Consider the following 18,347-nt stretch of genomic DNA (forward strand, 5'->3'; position numbering starts at 1 on the left):
GTCTCAAACTGGATCTTCCTGTCTCAGCCTCCCAAATGCTGGGATTACAGGCATGTGCCACCATGTCCAGCTCCTGGCTTATTATTTTAAATTTTGAAACAGGTTCTCAGCTGGACATAGTGATGCACACTTATAATCACTTTTTTTTTTTGTGGTACTGGGGATGGGGATGGGGATGGAACCCAGGGGCCTTCTACCTCCAGGCTACACTCCCAGACATATTTTATATTTTGTTTGGAAACTGTTTCACTAAATTGCTGAGAGCCTCACTAAGTAGCTGCTTCGAACCTGCAAGATCCTCCTGTCTCAGCCTCCCAAGCCCTGGGATTACAAGCATGCACCACCACACCCGGCTCATAATCCCTGTTTCAAAAAATGAAAAGGGAAGCTGGGAGCACTGGGCATGGTGGCACACGCGTGTAATCCCAGCATTCGGGAGGCTGAAACAGGAGGATCACGGTTCGCAGACAGCCTCAGCTACTTAGTGAGGCCTTCTGCAACTCAATGAGACCCTGCTTCAAAATAAAAAATAAAAAATAGGGCTGGGAGTGTTGCTTGGAGGTAGAATGCCCCTGGGTTCTATCCCCAGTACAAAAAAAAAAAAAAAAAAAAAAAAAAATAGGGCTGGGGATGTATCTCAGACTCAGAGGTAGAAGATCCTTGAGTTGAAGCCTCAGTACTACAAAATATATATATTTTTGGTACAGGGATGTAGTGGGAGTGTGTGTGTGTGTGTGTGTGTGTGTGTGTGTGTGTGTGTGTGTGTGTTACTAAAGATTGAACTCATGGGTATTCTACCTCTGAGCTATGCCCGTAGCCCTATTTTAGTTTTTTGTGGTACTGAGGAGGGAACCCAGGGGCATTCTACCTCCAAGCTACTCTCCCAGCCCTACTTTTTTTTTTTAATACTTTTTATTTTATTTTATTTATTTATTTATTTAGGTGGTACTGGGGTTCCTGGAAAGCCTTCTACTTCTGGGCTACACTCCCAGACCTACTTTTTATATTTTTATTTGGAAACAGGGTCTTTAGCTGAGGGTGCGGCTGAGGGTACGCCAGTGTGGCGGCTTTGAACCTGTGTGATCCTCCTGTCTCTGCCTCCCAAGTGCAGGGATTACAAGCATGTGCCACCACGCCCGGCTATTTTTATTTTTTTAAATTTTTTGGTGGTACTGGGGATGGAACCCTTCTACCTCTGGGCTACACTCCCAGACCTATTTTATATTTTATTTGGAAACAGGGTCTCTTAAGCCAGAGAGTGAACTACCACCCCTGGGTAGTCTTATTTTTTTTTTTTTTTTTTGCAAGTATGGGGTTGGAACCCAGGGGCATTCGAACTTTGAGCTACAGCCCCTGCCCTATTTTTTATTTATTTTGAAGCAGGGTCTCACTAAGTTGCAGAGGGCCTCACTAAGTAGCTAAGGCTGTCTGCGAACCACGATCCTCCGGTCTCAGCCTCCTGAATGCTGGGGTTACAAGCCTGCACCACCACACCAGGCCTTTTTATTTTTGAAACAAGGTCTCACTGAGTTGCAAAGGGCCTCACTAAGTAGCTAAGGCTGTCAGTGAACCAAGCTCCTCCTGTCTCAGCCTCCCAAATGCTGGGATTACAAGTGTGGGCCACCATGCCCACACTTTTTAAATTTTATTTTTATTTCGTATTTATTTATTTGTTTGTTTGTTTGTTTTGCAGGTCTGGGGATGGAACCCAGGGGCATTCGACCTCCGAGCTACAGCCCCTGCCCTATTTTTTATTCTTTATTTCGAAACACGGTCTCACTGAGTTGCAGTGGGTCTCACTAAGTAGCTGAGGCTGTCTGTGATCCTCCAGTCTCAACCTCCCGAACGCTGGGATTACAAGTGTGCACCACCACACCTGGCTTTAGTTTTTATTTATTTTTTATTTTTTTAATTTTTTTTATTTTTTGGTGGTACTGGGGTTCCTGGAAGCCCTTCTACCTCTGGGCTACACTCCCAGACCTATTTTCTGTATTTTTGAAACAGGGTCTCTTAAACCAGTGCGGCTGGCCTCGATCCTCCTGCCTCTGCCTCCCAAGCGCAGGAATTACAAGCGTGCGCCACCACGCCCGGCTAGTTTTTATTTTTAAACAGTGTCTGACTAAGTTGCTGAAGGCCTCACTAAGTTGCTGACGCTGGCCTTGAACTAAGTTGCTAAGGCTGTCCGTGAACCGAAATCCTCCTGTCTCAGCCTTCCAAGTCCTGGGATGACAGGGCGTGCCCACCTATCTTTACTATAACTTTTTTGGTGTATGTTTGGTACTGGGGTTTAAATCCAGGAGCATTCTACTTCTGAGCTACATTCCAACCCTATTTTTATTTTTATTTTATTTTATTTTATTTTTTTGTGGTACTGGGATTGAACCCAGACATTCTACCTCTGAGATAAACCCCCAGCCCAATTTTTTATTCTTTATTTTGAAACAGGGTCTCTCACTAAGTTGCAAAGGACCTAAGTGGCTGAGGCTGTCCTCAAACCCAGATCCTCCTGCCTTAGCCTCCCAAGTACTGGGATTACAAGCCTGCACCACCACGCCCGGCTCTATTTTTATTTTTATTTATTTATATTTATTTTCCAGTACTGGGGATGGAACTGAGGGGCATTCTTTTTTTTTTTTTTTTTTTTTTTTTTTTTTTTTTGGTCCTAACAGGTGCGCTCTACAACACTCAGATTTATTTATTTATTTGTTTGTTTGTTTATTGGCAGTACTGGGGATTGAACCCAGAGACATTCTACCTCCGAGTGTCACCCCCAGCCCTATTTTTTATTATTTTGAAACAGGGTCTCACTATGTTGTGGAGGGCCTCAGGCTGTCTGTGAACCACAAGCCTCCTGTCTCGGCCTCCCGAATGCTGGGATTACAAGTGTGTGCTACCAGCTCAGCTCAGTGTCATTTTTTATTTTGAAGCAGGATCTCACTAGGTCAATGAGAGTCTCATGACTTGATGAGGCCGTTCCCCAAACCCATGATCCTCCTGTCTCAGACTCCCAAGTTCTGTGATTATAGGTGTCAGCCAACATGCCTGACTTCACTAAAACTAATGGAGATGTAGGGATAAAGCTCCATTAAAGCCGGGCGTGGTGGCGCATGCTTGTAATCCCCCCCCCTCCCCGGTTGGGAGGCAGAGACAGGAGGATTGCGCAAGTTCGAAGAGACCCTGTTTCCAAATAAAAAAAATAAAAATAAAAATAGGTGTGGGAGCGTAGCCCGGAGGTAGAAGGGCTTCCAGGAACCCCAGTACCACCAAAAAAAAAAAAAAAAAAAAATGCTCTATTAAACACAGAGATAAGCCAGGCTTGGTAGCACATACTTGTAATCCCAATATTTGGTTAGTTGAGATAGGAGGATTGCAGGTTTGCAGCCAGCCTCAGGTACTTAGTGAGGCCATCTGCATCTTAGTGATTCCCTGTTTCAAAATAAAAGAATAAAACAGGGCTTGTGTAGCTCAGAGGTAGAATGTCCCTGGGTTCCATCCCCAGTATCTCAAGAAAAAAAAAGAAAAAGAAAGAAAAAGAAAGGAAGAAAGAAAGAAAGAAAGAAAGAAAATGAGAAAAAAGAAAAGAAGAACAGAAAGAACAAAAAATAAGCTGGGTGCACGCTTATAATCCCATTACTTGGGAGGCTGAGAGAGAAGGATCACAGGTTCGAGATCAGTCTCAGCAATTTAGCAAAACCTTCAGAAACTCAGTGAGACCCTGTTTCAAAATAAAAAATAAACCAGGCATGGTGGCACAAGCTTGAATCCCAGCATTTGGGAGGCTGAGACAGGAGGATCGTGGTTCAAGGACAGCCTCAGTCAGCTACTACTTAGTGAGGCCCTTTCCAATTCAGTGATACCCTGTTTCAAAATAAAGAATAAAGCCAGGCATGGTGGCGCACACTTGTAATCCCCGCGCTTGGGAGGCGGAGACAGGAGGATCACGCAGGTTCGAAGCCAGCTACACTGGCTTAAGAGAACCTGTTTCCAAATAAAAAAGTATAAAAAATAGGTCTGGGAGTGTAGCCCGGAGGTAGAAGGGCTTCCAGGAACCCCAGTACCACCAAAAAAAAAAAAAAAAATAGGGCTAGGGTTGTAGCTCGGAGGTCAAATTCCCTTGGGTTCCATCCCCAGACCCACACACATAAAAAAATAAAAAATAGGGCTGGGGTGTAGCTGGGAGGTAGAATGTCCTTGGGTTCAATCTCTAGTACTGAAAAGAAAAAAAAAATAGAAAAAAAAGATACAGTTATTCAGGCACAGTCACAACCAAGACAGAATTACAAAATATCTGTCTCTGTCTTTCTCTCTCATACACACACACACACACACACACACACACACACACACACACTCACACACACTCATACATATATCTACAGGTGCCTCCTGGGATAGACTAGGATCTTCCTTTTGCGACCCACTTTCCCCTCCACCAGCACCTCAGCAGAAAAGACCTGGAGCCAGGTGTGGCGGCACACACCTGTAATCCCAGTATTTAGAAGGCTGAGACAGGAGGGTCTCAGGTTCAGGGCCAGTCTCAGCAATTTAGTGAGACCCTGTTTTCTTTTTTTTCTTTTTTTCTTTTCTGGTACTGGGGATTGAACCCAGGGGCATTCTAGCTCCAAGCTACACCCCCAGTTCTAGTTTTTAATTTGTTTAGCAGTACTGGGAATGGAACCCACATTGCACCTCCGAGCTACATCCCCAGCCCGATTTTTTAAGTCTTTTTATTTATTTATTTATTCATTCATTATTTTATTTTATTTTATTTTTGCGGGTATGGGGATGGAACCAAGGGGTATTTGACCTCCAAGCTACACCCCCTGCCCTATTTTTTTTTTTTTTGGTGTGTGTGTGGTACTGGGGGTAGAACCCAGAGGCTTTCTACTTCCGGGCTATACTCCCAGACCCATTTTATATTTTATTTGGAAACAGGGTCTCACTAAGTTGCTGAGAGCCTCACTAAGTAGCTGAGGCTGGCTTCGAACCTGAGCGATCCTCCTGTCTTAATACAAGCGCGGAGATTATGAGCGTGCGCCACCGCGCCCGGATATTCTTTATTTTCTGAGACCGAGTCTCAGTGAGTTGCAGAGGGCCTCGCTAAGTAGCTGAGGCTGTCCGCGAACCGCGATCCTCCGGTCTCAGCCTCTCAAATGCTGGGATTACAAGTGTGCGCCACCATGCCTGGCTTTTATTTTTATCTTGAAACAGGGTCTCGTTAGGTTGTTGAGAGTCTCATTACTTGTTGAGGCTGTGTCCTCGAACTTGCGATCCTCCTGTCTCAGTTTCCCAAGTACTGGGATTACAAGCCTGCACCACCACGCCTGACTAACCCTGTTTCAAAATTTTAAAATAGTTAAATAGGGCTGTGGGTGTAGCTCGGAGGTAGAACGCTCCTGGGTTCAATCGCCAGTGCCACAAAATAAAAAAGAGACTTTGGAATCTGGCCGCTGCGGTGCGGGACTCTCCTGTGTGCAGTTTTGTTTGGGCTCCCAGGGCACACGCCCCCTACAGCTGGCTAGCGGGGAGTGGGCCGAGCCCTCTACGGCCAATCAAATAAGGAATACAACTGGCCAATCGGCTCCGCGCACTCGCCTTCCGCCCCTCGCGTTTGGCTTCTTAAAGGGGCTAAGTCGCCTTGGCTTGGGTGCGCCTGCCTCCACCTTCGAGAGGCGCCATAGCCCTTTTAAGAGGCGGAGCCACGGAGGACTCGGGCCCTAGGAGCAGCCAATCAGAAGGTCCATTCCGCCACCGCTCTGCCCACCTCCTGCCGAAGTCGAATGCCTTGGTCAGTGGTACTGTGGCCTCTTGGGTGTTCTCAGAGGCCCCAGGTATAGGTGCTGGGAGCCAGGTCCGCGGGTGGGCGCCGTCCGTCCCCGACGCCCCCTCCTCCACGTCGCCGCTCTCATGGCCCTGCGCGGCGTCTCGGCGCGGCTGCTGAGCTGCCGGCCCCGCCTGCGAGTCCTGCGCACGTGGGGCTCGGCGGCGGCGCACACTGGTCAGTGCCGGCTCTGGGTAAGGTGGGAAGGGAAGGACTGGCGCTGGAGACTTGAGTTTCCCGTCCTGTGTTTGCAGAGAAGAGTCGGAGGACACAGAACCAACCCGCCAGGTGTAAGGACTCTTGCTCGGACTGTGCGTCTTCGGCCCCTGTCCAGCTGTCTGCCCGCCCGAGGTGGACTCTGGCCCTGAATCCCAGGGCTTGTTGAGAGGGCACGCAGGGCCATGCCCAGGGTCAGAGGCCCTAAGGTAGTGGGTGTCCTGTTCCAGCAGGCCTGGAAGAGTCACCTTTGCATGAGCAGGGGGCGAGGTGGGGTGGAGGGGTGCGGCTTAAAGGTCTGGGCCGAGGGCGGTAGCGGGGTGGCTGGACTGAGCCGAAACCCGGCCCCTGCCCCAGCCTCTCGTCCTGAGTTCGACTGGCGTGACCCGCTGGTGCTGGAGGAACAGCTGACCGCAGATGAGATTCTCATCAGAGACACCTTCCGCACCTACTGCCAGGAGAAACTCATGCCTCGGATCCTGCTGGCCAATCGCAATGAAGGTGCCCTGGCAGCTGGGTGGGCACCCTGGGGCTCCCCTCCCATGGAGCCGCTGATACCAGCTCTGCCAGCTGTTCCCTCTGGGTGCTTCTGCCCCTGGGGCCGAGCCTGAAGCCTCCCATCTGTTCCCTGACAGTTTTTCATCGGGACATCGTCTATGAGATGGGGGAGCTGGGAGTGCTGGGACCTACCATCAAAGGTAGGGACAGATTTCCCTCTGCTCGGCAGACCCCACTGTGTCCCAGAGCTCTTCCTTTCCCTCAGGCGGTTCTGAATCTGAAAAATGGGACTGGGTCTCTCCTTCTGAGCAGCTGTGAGGTGAGGGCCCGCCCCTCACGGCTAGGGCCAGCTCTGTGCCTGCCACCTTGAGTGTCCTGACTCAGAAAGCCCCTGGTCCAGCTGGACTGCGCTTTGGCCCCGACGTCCTGCCTGTTCCTTCTCTGATACCCCCAGGCTACGGCTGTGCTGGGGTCTCGTCAGTGGCCTATGGGCTCCTCACCCGAGAGCTGGAGCGGGTGGACAGTGGCTACCGGTCAATGATGAGCGTCCAGTCCTCCCTCGTCATGTACCCCATTTATGCCTATGGCAGTGAGGAGCAGAAGAAGAAGTACCTGCCCCGGCTGGGTGAGCTGCGCTTGGGGGCTGGGGGCAGGACAGCGGCCTCTGCGATCTGGAATGCCAGGGTGTGGCTGGCCCCATGCACTCCCCCACCTCAGAGCCTGCACAGATGGCCAGTGGTGCTGCCTGGATCCCACCCACTAGGAGGCCGAGGCAGGAGGACTTAGCTAGACCCAAAGGGCTGGGCTGGAGCTCAGTGGGAGAGCATTTGCCTACCATGTGCAGAGCCCTGGATTCAATCTTCAGGAGTGCCTCCCCTCAAAAAAGTGGCACCAATGGCTCCTGAGTCCCCATGCCAAGCCCTGGGGCAAACCTGACATCTGATCCCTGCCAGCCCTGACTGTCTTCCTTCTAAGTCTCTCTCTCTCCTTTTTTGTTTTGTTTTGTTGATACCAGGGATTAAATTCTGGAAGCATTTTCAAACACTGAATGGCACCCCTAGCCCTATGTATGTATGTATGTATGTATGTATGTATGTATGTATGTGGTACTGGGAATAGGACCCAAGGACATTCTACTTCTGGGCTAAACCCCGCCCTATTTTTTTTTTTTTCCGGTTCTGGAACCCAGGGGTATTCTACCTCCAAGCTATACCCTCAGTCCTACTTTTTATTCTTTATTTTGAAACAGGGTCTCCATGAGTTGAAAAGGGCCTCACTAAGCTGCTGAGGCTGTCTGCACACCGCGATCCTTCTGTCTCAGCCTCCTGAATGCTGGGATTCAAAGCGTGGGCCACCACACCTGGCTTTTTTTTTTTTTTTTTGTACTGAACATTGAACCCCAGGGTATTCTATCTCTCAGCTATACCCTCAGCCTGTTTTTTTGTTTTTGTTTTTGTTTTTGTTTTTTTTTTTTTTTTGTGTGTGTGTGTGTGTGTGTGTGTGTGTGTGTTACTGCAGAATGAACCCAGGGGCATTATACCTCTGAGCTACACCCCCAGCCCTATTTTTATTATTTTTTAAATTTGAAACAGGGTCTCACTAGGTTGCAGAGGGCATCACTAAGTTGCTGAGGCTGACCAAGAACCTGCACTCCTCCTATCTCAGCTTCCAAGTGGGATTACAAGTGTATGCCACCACACTTGACCTTATTTTTTATTTTATTTTTGTAGTATTAGGGCATTCTACCTCCAAGCTACACCCCAAACCTATTTTTTGTTTTTGCGGCACAAGGGGTGGAACTCAGGGGCATTCTACCTCCGAGCTACACCCCCAGTCCTATTTTTTACTCTTTATTTTGAAACAGGGTCTCACTGAGTTGCAAAGGGCTTCACTAAGTAGTTGAGACTGTCCTCGAACTGCAATCCTCCTATCTCAGACTCCCAAATGCTGGGATTACAAGTGTGCACCACCACACCCGGCTTAGTTTTTATTTAATTAGTTAATTAATTAATTAATCTTTTTGGTGTGTGTGGGTTTGAGGATGGAACCCAGGGGCATTTGACTTCCAAGCTACACCCTCTGCCCTATTTTTTACTCTTTATTTTGAAACAGGGTCTCACTAAGTTGCGGAGGGCCTCACTAAGTAGCTGAGGCTGTCTGCAACCGCGATCCTTCGGTCTCAGCCTCCGGAATGCTGGGATGACAAGCATGCGCCATCATGCCCGGCTTCTGGCCACTGTCTTGATTGCTCCTCTGTAGCCAGGCTCAGCTAGTTGGGACTCTCCTCCTAACGTACCACTGGGCCTTGATACACTCTGGTCCCTCTGCTAGACTCACTCTTCCCCTCATCCTGCTTCTGGTTAACATCTTACTGTCCTTCAAGACTCCATGGGGCCCCCTGTGCATCATGGCATTGGGATCACAGCCTGGGGGCCCACGTCCTCCATGACCTGGATACACTGTGAAGGCAGGTGGTCACTGCCTTGGTCAGGGAGCCTGGCTTGGTGGGAAAGCTGAGAATCTTTGTTTGAGGGGCAGCCTCGTGACCGTCTTGTGCCTGCAGCCAAGGGGGAGCTCCTGGGCTGCTTCGGGCTCACAGAGCCCAATCACGGGAGTGACCCCAGCAGCATGGAGACCAGGGCCTGCCATAATCCATCTAGCAAGAGCTACACCCTCAATGGGACCAAGACCTGGTGAGGGCCCTCAGTGGTGGAGTGGGTGGACGGGTCGTGGCCAGCAGCCAGACCCCTCACTGATGGCCCCGCCCTCAGGATCACCAACTCGCCTGTAGCCGACCTGTTTGTAGTATGGGCTCGGTGTGAAGATGGCCACATCCGAGGCTTCCTGCTGGAGAAGGGGATGCGGGGCCTCGCAGCCCCCAAGATTGAGGGCAAGTTCTCCCTGCGTGCCTCGGCCACGGGCATGGTCATCATGGACAGTGTGGAGGTGCCAGAGGAGAATGTGCTGCCCAACGTGTCCGGCCTGGCGGTGAGTGGTGTCCGCTTTAGAAACTGGTGTTGGGTCAACTGCTAGTTCACCTTTCCCAGGTGGCACCAAATAGACAAGGCCCAGTGCTTTGATTTATTACTTTTTTGTACAATTAGTACTGCAAATTGGACACAGAGACATTCTCCTTTGAGCTATACCCCCAGCCCTTTTCATTTTTTATTTATTTTTGTGGTACTGGGGATGGAACACGGGACATTCTACTCTGAGCTACACTCCCAGCGTTTTATTTTTTTGTTTTGGAACAGAGTCTTACTAAGTTGTGGAGGACCATGCTAAATTATTGGGGCTGCCCATGAACCCATGATTTGCCCATCACAGCCTCCAAGAATTGGGATTATAACCATGCACCACCATGTCCAGCTATCCCCAGCTCCCCTCCCCCCTTTTTGTGGTACTGGAGATGGAACCCAGGGGTATTCTAGCTTCGAGCTATACCCCCAGCCCTATTTTTAAAATTTTATTTTTGTTGCGGATCATATAAAAAATGGCATACATTCAGACTGTGCTTGGTGACCCTCCCACCCCCCAATTTCCTTTCCCCTCCTCCCAACAGTGACTGTCCAGGTTAACCATGCTACATATTCAGATATAGCTCCTCCATTCCTATTTTTTTATTCTTTATTTTGAAACAGGGTCTCAGTTGCGAAGGGCTTGGGCCTTGCTTAGTAGCTGAGGCTGTCCGTGAACTGCAGTCCTCCAGTCTCAGCCCCAGTGCTGGGACTACAAGCGTTTGCCACCACACCGGCTCCTTTTTTTTTTATTTTAAGGGTCTGGGGATGGAACCCAGAGGCATTTGACCTCCGACCTACACCCCCAGCCCTATTTTTTATTCTTTATTTTGAAACAGGGTCTCACTGAGTTGCAGAGGGCCTCACTAAGTAGCTGAGGCTGCCCGCGAACCGCGGTCCTCCAGACTCAGCCTCCCGAATGCTGGGATGACGCGCCACCACGCCCGGCTTCCTTTTGTTTTTGAAACAGCGTCACCTTAGGTTCCTGAGAGTCTCACTGTGTTGCTGAGGATGTCCTCAAACCTACAATCATCCTATCCCAGTCTTATTTTTTGTGGTAGTGGGGGTTGAACCCAGAGGCATTCTACCTCTAATCTGTAGCTCCAGTCCTATTTAATTTCTGTTTCGAAGCAGGGTCTCACTGGGTTGATGAGTCTCACTATTTGCTGAAACGGTCCTCTAACCTGTGATCCTCCTATCTTAGCCTCCCAAGTAATGAGATGAGCAGCATGTGCCACCATGCCCGGCTTGATTATTATTATTATTATTATTATTATTATTATTATTATTATTATTTTTTTTTTTTTTTTTTTTTTTTTTTGCGGTACTGGGGATGGAACCCAGGGGCATTCTACCTCCAAGCTACAGCCCCAGCCCTGTTTTTTCTTTATTTTGAAACAGGGTCTCATTAAGTTGTGGAGGGCCTCACCTTCTATCTCAGCCTCCTGGAATTACAAACATGTTCCACCACGCCTGGCTATTTATTTATTTATTTGAAACAGGATCTCACTGAGTTGCAAAGGGTCTAAGTAGCTGAGGCTGTCCACAAACCATGGTCCTCCTGTCTCAGCCTCCTAAATGCTGAGATTACAAGCCTGCACGCCACGCTCAGCTTTATTTTTTATTTTGAAACAGACTCTTGTTAAGTTACTCTGATTGGCCTTAAAGCTGAGACCCATACATCAGTCTCCAAGTACTAGGATTACAGATGTGTGACACCATGCCCCACTTACTTTTTTTTTTTTTTTTTTTTTGCGGGTCTGAGGATGGAACCCAGGGGCATTCGATCTCTGAGCTACACCGCTACACCCCCTGCCCTATTATCCTCCAGTCTCAGCCTCCCGAATGCTGGGATTACAAGTGTGCACCACCACGCCCGGCTCCCCACTTACTTTTTTTTTTGGTACTGGGGGTGGAACCCAGAGGCCTTCTACCTCCTGGCTATACTGCCAGACCTATTTTATATTTTATTTGGAAACAGGGTCTCACTAAATTGCTGAGAGCCTCACTAAGTAGCTGAGGCTGTCTGCGAACCGCGATCCTCCGGTCTCAGCCTCCCGAATGCTGGGATTACAAGTGTGCGCCACCACGCCCGGCTCCCCACTTACTTTTTGAGTTAGGTTCTCAGTTGCCCAGGCTGTCCTCAAACCTGTGATCTTCCTGCCTCAGCTTCCCAAGTGACTGAGATGACAGGCATGTGTCCCCACTCCCAGGCTCAGCGGTGATTCTTGAGGCCCGGCCTGACTCACTAATGTGAAAGTGGCTCCTTTTTTTTTTTTTTTTTTTTTTTTTTTGGTGGTACTGGGGTTCCTGGAAGCCCTTCTACATCCGGGCTACACTCCCAAACCTATTTTTGCATTTTTATTTGGAAACAGGGTCTCCTAAGCCAGCGCGCGGGGCTAGCTTCGAACCTGCGCGATCCTCCTGTCTCAGCCTCCCAAGCGCGGGGATTACAAGCGTGCGCCACCACGCCCGGCAAAGTGGCTCCTTTATGGGTGGCCATCTTGCTCAGCTTGGTTCTGCCCTGGATGCATGTGGGCCCGAACCAGCTCCAGCTCTCTGCTCATGGGCGTCTTCCTGTCTCCTGACATCAGCCTCCCAGATCTGAGTGTCAGGCTCAGGTCCCAGGTTGCATAGGATCGTGAGCACACTCAGAGTGAGCATGTGCTGAGGCCTGCCACCTGAGCCGTGCTGCAGGGTCTGGTCCTCCCTGTCTGGGTGTCATGGAAAGGGTTTCCACGGCTGCAGACTTGGCTCAGTGTCTCCTCTGTTGACCCGCAGGGTCCCTTTGGCTGCCTCAACAATGCCCGCTATGGGATCGCGTGGGGTGTGCTGGGAGCTGCCGAGTTCTGCTTGCACACAGCCCGGCAGTACACCCTGGACAGGTACGTGCGGGCCATGGGAGGTCCTGGGGGCCATCCTGTAACCCAGTGGTGATTCCCCAGACCCTGCCCACCAGGCCAAAGTTCCTTGCTCTGTGAAGCCCATCTCAGAGAAGGGCTGGCCGTGACAGGACCAGGCTGAGCCCCAGGGACCCTAAGGCTGCCTGGAGGGTTTTCTGGAGCACTGGGTCCCTGGCACAGGACAGGGTCTGAGCTTCCCTCTAGCCCTCAGCTGACTTTGCCTGTCCAGGACCCAGTTTGGCGTCCCCTTGGCCAAGAACCAGCTGATTCAGAAGAAGCTGGCAGACATGCTCACAGAGATTACGCTGGGCCTCCACGCCTGCCTGCAGCTCGGCCACTTGAAGGACCAGGACAAGTAGGGGCTGCGAGTGGAGGAGGTCACTGTGGTGGGAGGGGCCCCAGAGACCCCTGCTGCTCTTCCTCCTTGGCCTTACTGGTCCCCTCCCCCTGGCTGGGCTTACCAGGGATGCCCATGTGGGTCAGTTCTTTGGACATAGCGCTCTTAACATGCAAATGCTACTTTCAGGGCCACCCCAGAGATGGTGTCCCTGCTGAAGAGGAACAACTGTGGGAAAGCCCTGGACATTGCCCGCCAGGCCCGAGACATGCTGGGGGGAAATGGGATCTCAGACGAGTATCACGTGATCCGGCACGCCATGAATCTGGAGGCTGTCAACACCTACGAAGGTAGGGGCAGGGAGCACAGGCCTTGCTGATGGCAGGCGGTGGGGACAGCAGGCTCGAGTCCTCCTCTAGTCACAGTGGCAGTGTGAGCTGGGTTGCTCAGAAGACCGTGGAAATGAGGGGCAGCACTGCGGGCTTTTCTCCCATCGTGTGTGGGGGCGTTCCTCAGATAGCACAGCCCCTCAGAGTCCCCAGAACAAGGTGCAGTTCCCAACAGGCTGTGCGTTCAGGGGAGTAAGGGTGAAGTCACACACAGGGACCTCTTCAGTTTTATTTTCAGAGGAAAAAAAGGAGAAAAAAGATACTAGTAGACTATGATGTTTGTACCTTTAAATTGGCTTTTAGGCTGGGCGTGGTGGCACACACTTGTAATCCCAGCATTTTTGGGAAACTGAGACAGGAGGATCATGGCTTGAGGACAGCCTCGGCTACTACTTAGTGAGGCCCTTTGAAATTCAGTGAGACCCTGTTTCAAAATAAAGAATAAAATATAGGGCAAAGGTGTAGCTTGGAGGTAGAATGCCCCTGGTTCTATCCCTGGGCCTGCAAAAAAATGTTAAAAAAGGCTTTCATTCCCACTGGGCCCAGATCCTTGGCTTGGTAGGAAGACAACATGTGGAAAAAGAAAACTGAAAAAGAAATAAAAAAAGAAAGAAAGAAGGAAAGAAAGAGCAAATCACCCAGGGCATTCCATGCAGAAATGGAGTGATTCATTCCTTGGGTAGAGAAGCTTCTAGAAAAATCAGCAAGTGTGGGAGTGCACGTCTTCCCTAAAAGCCCCAGTGACTAAGGAACTGAGCGGGAGGGAAGTCCGCAGCCCTCAATTTTGTGTTGTGTGTGTGTGTGTGTGTGTGTGTGTGTGTGTTACTGGGGATTGAACCTGGGGCATTCTACTTTCTAGATACATTCCCAGCCCTTTTCTTTTTGGTACTAGGGATAGAACCCAGGGGTATTCTACCTCTGAGCTTCACCCCAGCCCTATTTTTTATTCTTTATTTGAAATGGTCTGAGTTGAGCCCGGTGTGGTGGCGCACGCTTGTAATCCCAGCATCTGGGAGGCTGAGACTGGAGGATCGCAGTTTGCGGACAGCCTCAGCTACTTAGTGAGGCCCTCCGCAACTCAGTGAGGCCCTGTTTCAAAATAAAGAATAAAAAATAGGGCAGGGGGTGTATTTTTTTTCTTTTCTTTTGGTGGTACTGGGGGTGTAACCCAGAGGCTTTCTACCTCCGGGCTATACTCCCAGACCTTTTTTATATTTTATTTGGAAACAGGATCTCGCTAAGTTGCTGAAAGCCTCACTGAGTAGCTGAGGCTGGCTTCGAACCTGTGCAGTCCTCCTGTCTCAGCCTCCCAAGCACGGGGATTACAAGCGTGCGCCACCACGCCCAGCAAGGGCAGGGCAGGGGGTGTAGCTCGGAGGTCACATGCCTCTGGGTTTCATCCCCAGACCCGCCAAAAAAAAAAAAAAAAAAAAAAAAATGCTCTGAGTTGCAAAAGGTCTCACTAGCTGAGGCTAGCCGCAAATCATGATCTTCCTGTCTCAGCCTCCCAAATGCTGGGATTACAAACATGCGCCACCACACCCGGCTTAATTTTTGTTTTTATTTTTATTTTATTCTTTTGGTGGTACTGGGGGGGTGGAACCCAGAGGCTTTCTACCTCCAGGCTATACTCTCAGACCTATTTTATATTTTATTTGGAAACAGGGTCTAAGTTGCTGAGAGCCTCACTAAGTAGCTGAGGCTGGCTTCGAACCTGTGCGATCCTCCTGTCTCAGCCTCCCAAGCACAGGGATTACAAGAGTGTGCCACCACGCCTGGCTTATTTTTTTGTTTTTGTTTTGTTTTTGTTTTTTTTGGTACTGGGGTTCCTGGAAGCCCTTCTACCTCCAGGCTACACTCCCAGACCTATTTTATACTTTTTATTTGGAAACAGGGTCTCCTAAGCCAGCGAGGCTGGCTTTGAACCTGCATGATCCTCCTGTCTCAGCCTCCCAAGCGCAGGGATTACAAACGTGCGCCACCTTGCCTGGCTTTATTTTTGTTTTTAAACAGGGTCCTCCCGGGCGTGGTGGCACACACTTGTAATCTCAGTACTTGGGAGGCTGAGACAGGAGGATCGCGGTTCGCAGACAGCCTCAGCTACTTAGCGAGGCCCTCTGCTACTTAATGAGACCATGATTCAAAATAAAGAATAAAAAAATAGGGCTGGAGGTGTAGCTCAGAGGGTTCCACCCCAGCACCACAAAACATCAATAAACAGGTCTCCCTAATTGTTGAGGATCTTGCTGAGTTGCTGAGGCTGGCCTCAAACCTGTGATCCGTCTCAGCCTCCCAAGCACTGGTATTATAGATGTGTACCACCATACCTGGATTCCAAATCTTGTTTCCGTCAGACCCTGAATAGAATGTTCCTGAAACAGTGAGAGGGGCTAGGAGACCCCCTCGGCATGTGGATGACCCTGAAGATAAGCAGAGAGACCTTCATGTGTTTTTTTGTTTGTTTTGGTTTTTTGGTTGTTTTTTTTTTTTTCAGTAGCACTGGGGGTGGAACTGAGGGGCTTTTCTACCTCCAGACTATACTCCCAGACCTATTTTATATTTTATTTGGAAACAGGGTCTCACTAAGTTGCTGAGAGCCTCACTAAGTAGCTGAGGCTGGCTTTGAACCTGTGCGATCCTCCTGTCTCAGCCTCCCAAGTGCTGGGATTACAAGTGTGCGCCACCACGCCCGGCCTTCATGTGGTTTTACACAGCAAAGGGATGGGTCAGATTTGGGTTTTAGGAATTATTTGACTCTATGAAAGAGAGGTCATAGTCATTCAGGAAACAGGGCAAGAGCAAATGACAGAGTGTGAGGGAATGGAGCCTGGGATGGGTGGCTTCAGGGTGGGAGACTGCAAGGGCTGTTTTTCTAGTGTTTAATTTTTGTCCCTCCGTTCATTTTGGCGGTACTGGGGTTCCTGGAAGCCCTTCTCCCTCCGGACTACACTCCCAGACCTATTTTTGCATTTTTATTTGGAAACAGGGTCTCTTAAGCCAGCGCACGCAGCTGGCTTCGAACCTGCGCGATCCTCCTGTCTCCGCCTCCCAAGCGCGGGGATGACAAGCGTGCGCCATCACGCCCGGCTTTCTATATATCTTAAAAGCTCTCTGGGCCTCTGTGGAAGGATTCACGGCTAGGTTGATAATCAGACATTTAATCAACTGAGTATTACAGGTGGGGAGAGCCATGGCTTGGGCCTGTGGCAGGGATTAGACCTACTGCATTTAAGGCCTAGTACAAGGAACTTAGTTTTTGTTTTCTGGCAAAGTTGCCTTACAGAACTGTGGAAAACAATCTTCTCAGTGTGGCCCGAACAGTGACCTCGATCCTTCTCTTGGTGGATGTCCCTAAGACGAGAAGCTCCCAGCGCAGCTAGCAGTCACCATCATTGTAGGTCTGTTCTTCTGAAGTGGCAGCCTAGGGACATGAAGACTGGTTTAAAGGGAGGCTAGGAGGCGTTAAGACTCCAGAACAAGCCCGGAATGGCGGTGCCTGCCTGTAATCCCTGCGCTCGGGAGGCTGAGACAGGAGCATGGCAGGTTCAGGGCCGGTCAGCAACTTAGCGAGGCCCTGTTTCAAAAACAAAAATAAAAGCCGGGCGTGGTGGCGCATGCTTGTAATCCCTGCGCTTCTGAGGCTGAGACAGGAGGATCGCGCGGGTTCGAAGCCAGCCTCGGCTACTTAGTGAGGCTCTCAGCAACTTAGTGAGACCCTGCTTCAAAAATAAAAAAATATAAAATAGGGCTGGGAGTATAGCCCGGAGATATAAAGCCTCTGGGTTCCACCTCCAGTACCACAAAAACAAAAATAAGCTGGGCATGGTGGCGCACGCTTGTAATCCCAGTACTTGAGACACTGAAACAGGAGGATCACAGGTTCATGGCCAGCCTCAGCTACTTAGTGAGCCCTCTGCAACTTAGTGAGACCCTGTTTCAAAATAAAGAACAAATGTGCGTGGCGCACGCTTGTAATCCCCGCGCTTGGGAGGCTGAGACAGGAGGATCGCGCAGGTTCGAAGCCAGCCTCAGCTACTTAGTGAGGCTCTCAGCAACTTAGTGAGACCCTGTTTCCAAATAAAATATAAAATGGGTCTGGGAGTATAGCCCAGATGTAGAAAGCCTCTGGGTTCCACCCCAGTACCACAAAATAAATAAATAAATAAATAAATAAATAAATAAATAAATAAATAAATAAATAAAATAAAGAACAAAGCAGGCGTGGTGGCGCATGCTTGTAAGCCCAGTACTTGGGAGGTTGAGACAGGAGATTGTGCAGGTTGGAAGCCAGCCTCAGCTACTTAGTGAGGCTCTCAGCAGCTTAGTGAGACCCTGTTTCCAAATAAAAATATAAAATAGGTCTGGGAATATAGCCCAGAGGTAGAAGACCCCTGGGTTCCACCCTTAGCACAGGAAAAAAAAAAAGGAAGGAAGGAAGGAAGGAAGGAAGGAAGGAAGGAAGGAAAAAATAGGGCTGGGGTATAGCTCAGAAGTAGACTGCCCCTGGGCTCAATCCCCAATATTGAAAAAAAAATAAGTAAAAAAATAAGCCAGGCATGGTGGCACATGCTTGTAATCCTAGCATTTGGGAGGCTGAGACCAGAAGATCACAGTTTGCAGACAGCTTCAGCTACTTAGGCCCTTTGCAACTCAGAACTCAGACCCTGTTTCAAAATAAAGAATAAAAAATAGGGCTGAGGGTATAGCTTGGAGGCAGAATGCCCCTGGGTTCCATCCCTGGTACCACAAAAAAAAAAAAAAAGAATAAAATTCAGGTTGGGGTAAAATGCCCTTGGGCTCAATCCCCAGCACCACGAAAAAAGAAAAAAAAAAAGTCTCCAACTCTGCATTGATCTTGTCCAGGTACACACGACATTCACGCTCTGATCCTGGGAAGAGCAATCACTGGAATTCAGGCATTCACAGCTGGCAAGTGAGCCCCCTCCACCTGAGGACCCAGATGTTCTCAAGTCCCTTCTTGAAGAGATGCCTGGCTGGACCTGGAACCACTTTGCTGAAGTTTACTCTGGAAGATGGTAGATGGGTCCCACTTTTATGGTGGGAACTGACAGACCCTGGTTTTAGGGGTGGGGGGGTATAGCTCAGAGGTAGAATGTCTCTGGGTTCAATCCCTTGTACCAAAACAACAACTACAAAATGATTCTG

General features: G+C 49.6%; 1 protein-coding gene across 1 annotated transcript; it reads left to right on the forward strand.

The window, feature by feature from the left end:
- Positions 1 to 5,904: 5,904 nt before the first annotated feature.
- On the forward strand, positions 5,905 to 18,118 carry GCDH (glutaryl-CoA dehydrogenase; the record flags this gene model as incomplete). The annotated part of the gene is made up of 10 exons (XM_080715084.1): positions 5,905 to 6,002; positions 6,354 to 6,538; positions 6,673 to 6,735; positions 6,990 to 7,160; positions 9,099 to 9,228; positions 9,307 to 9,523; positions 12,334 to 12,437; positions 12,685 to 12,810; positions 12,982 to 13,142; positions 18,045 to 18,118. Exons 1-10 carry the CDS (start codon positions 5,908 to 5,910, stop codon positions 18,116 to 18,118), a joined length of 1,326 nt encoding a protein of 441 aa, XP_080571210.1. The 5' UTR covers positions 5,905 to 5,907.
- Positions 18,119 to 18,347: the final 229 nt, after the last annotated feature.

The sequence above is a fragment of the Muscardinus avellanarius genome (genome assembly GCF_963383645.1).
Source record: "Muscardinus avellanarius genome assembly, chromosome: 18".
Lineage (NCBI taxonomy): Eukaryota > Metazoa > Chordata > Mammalia > Rodentia > Gliridae > Muscardinus > Muscardinus avellanarius.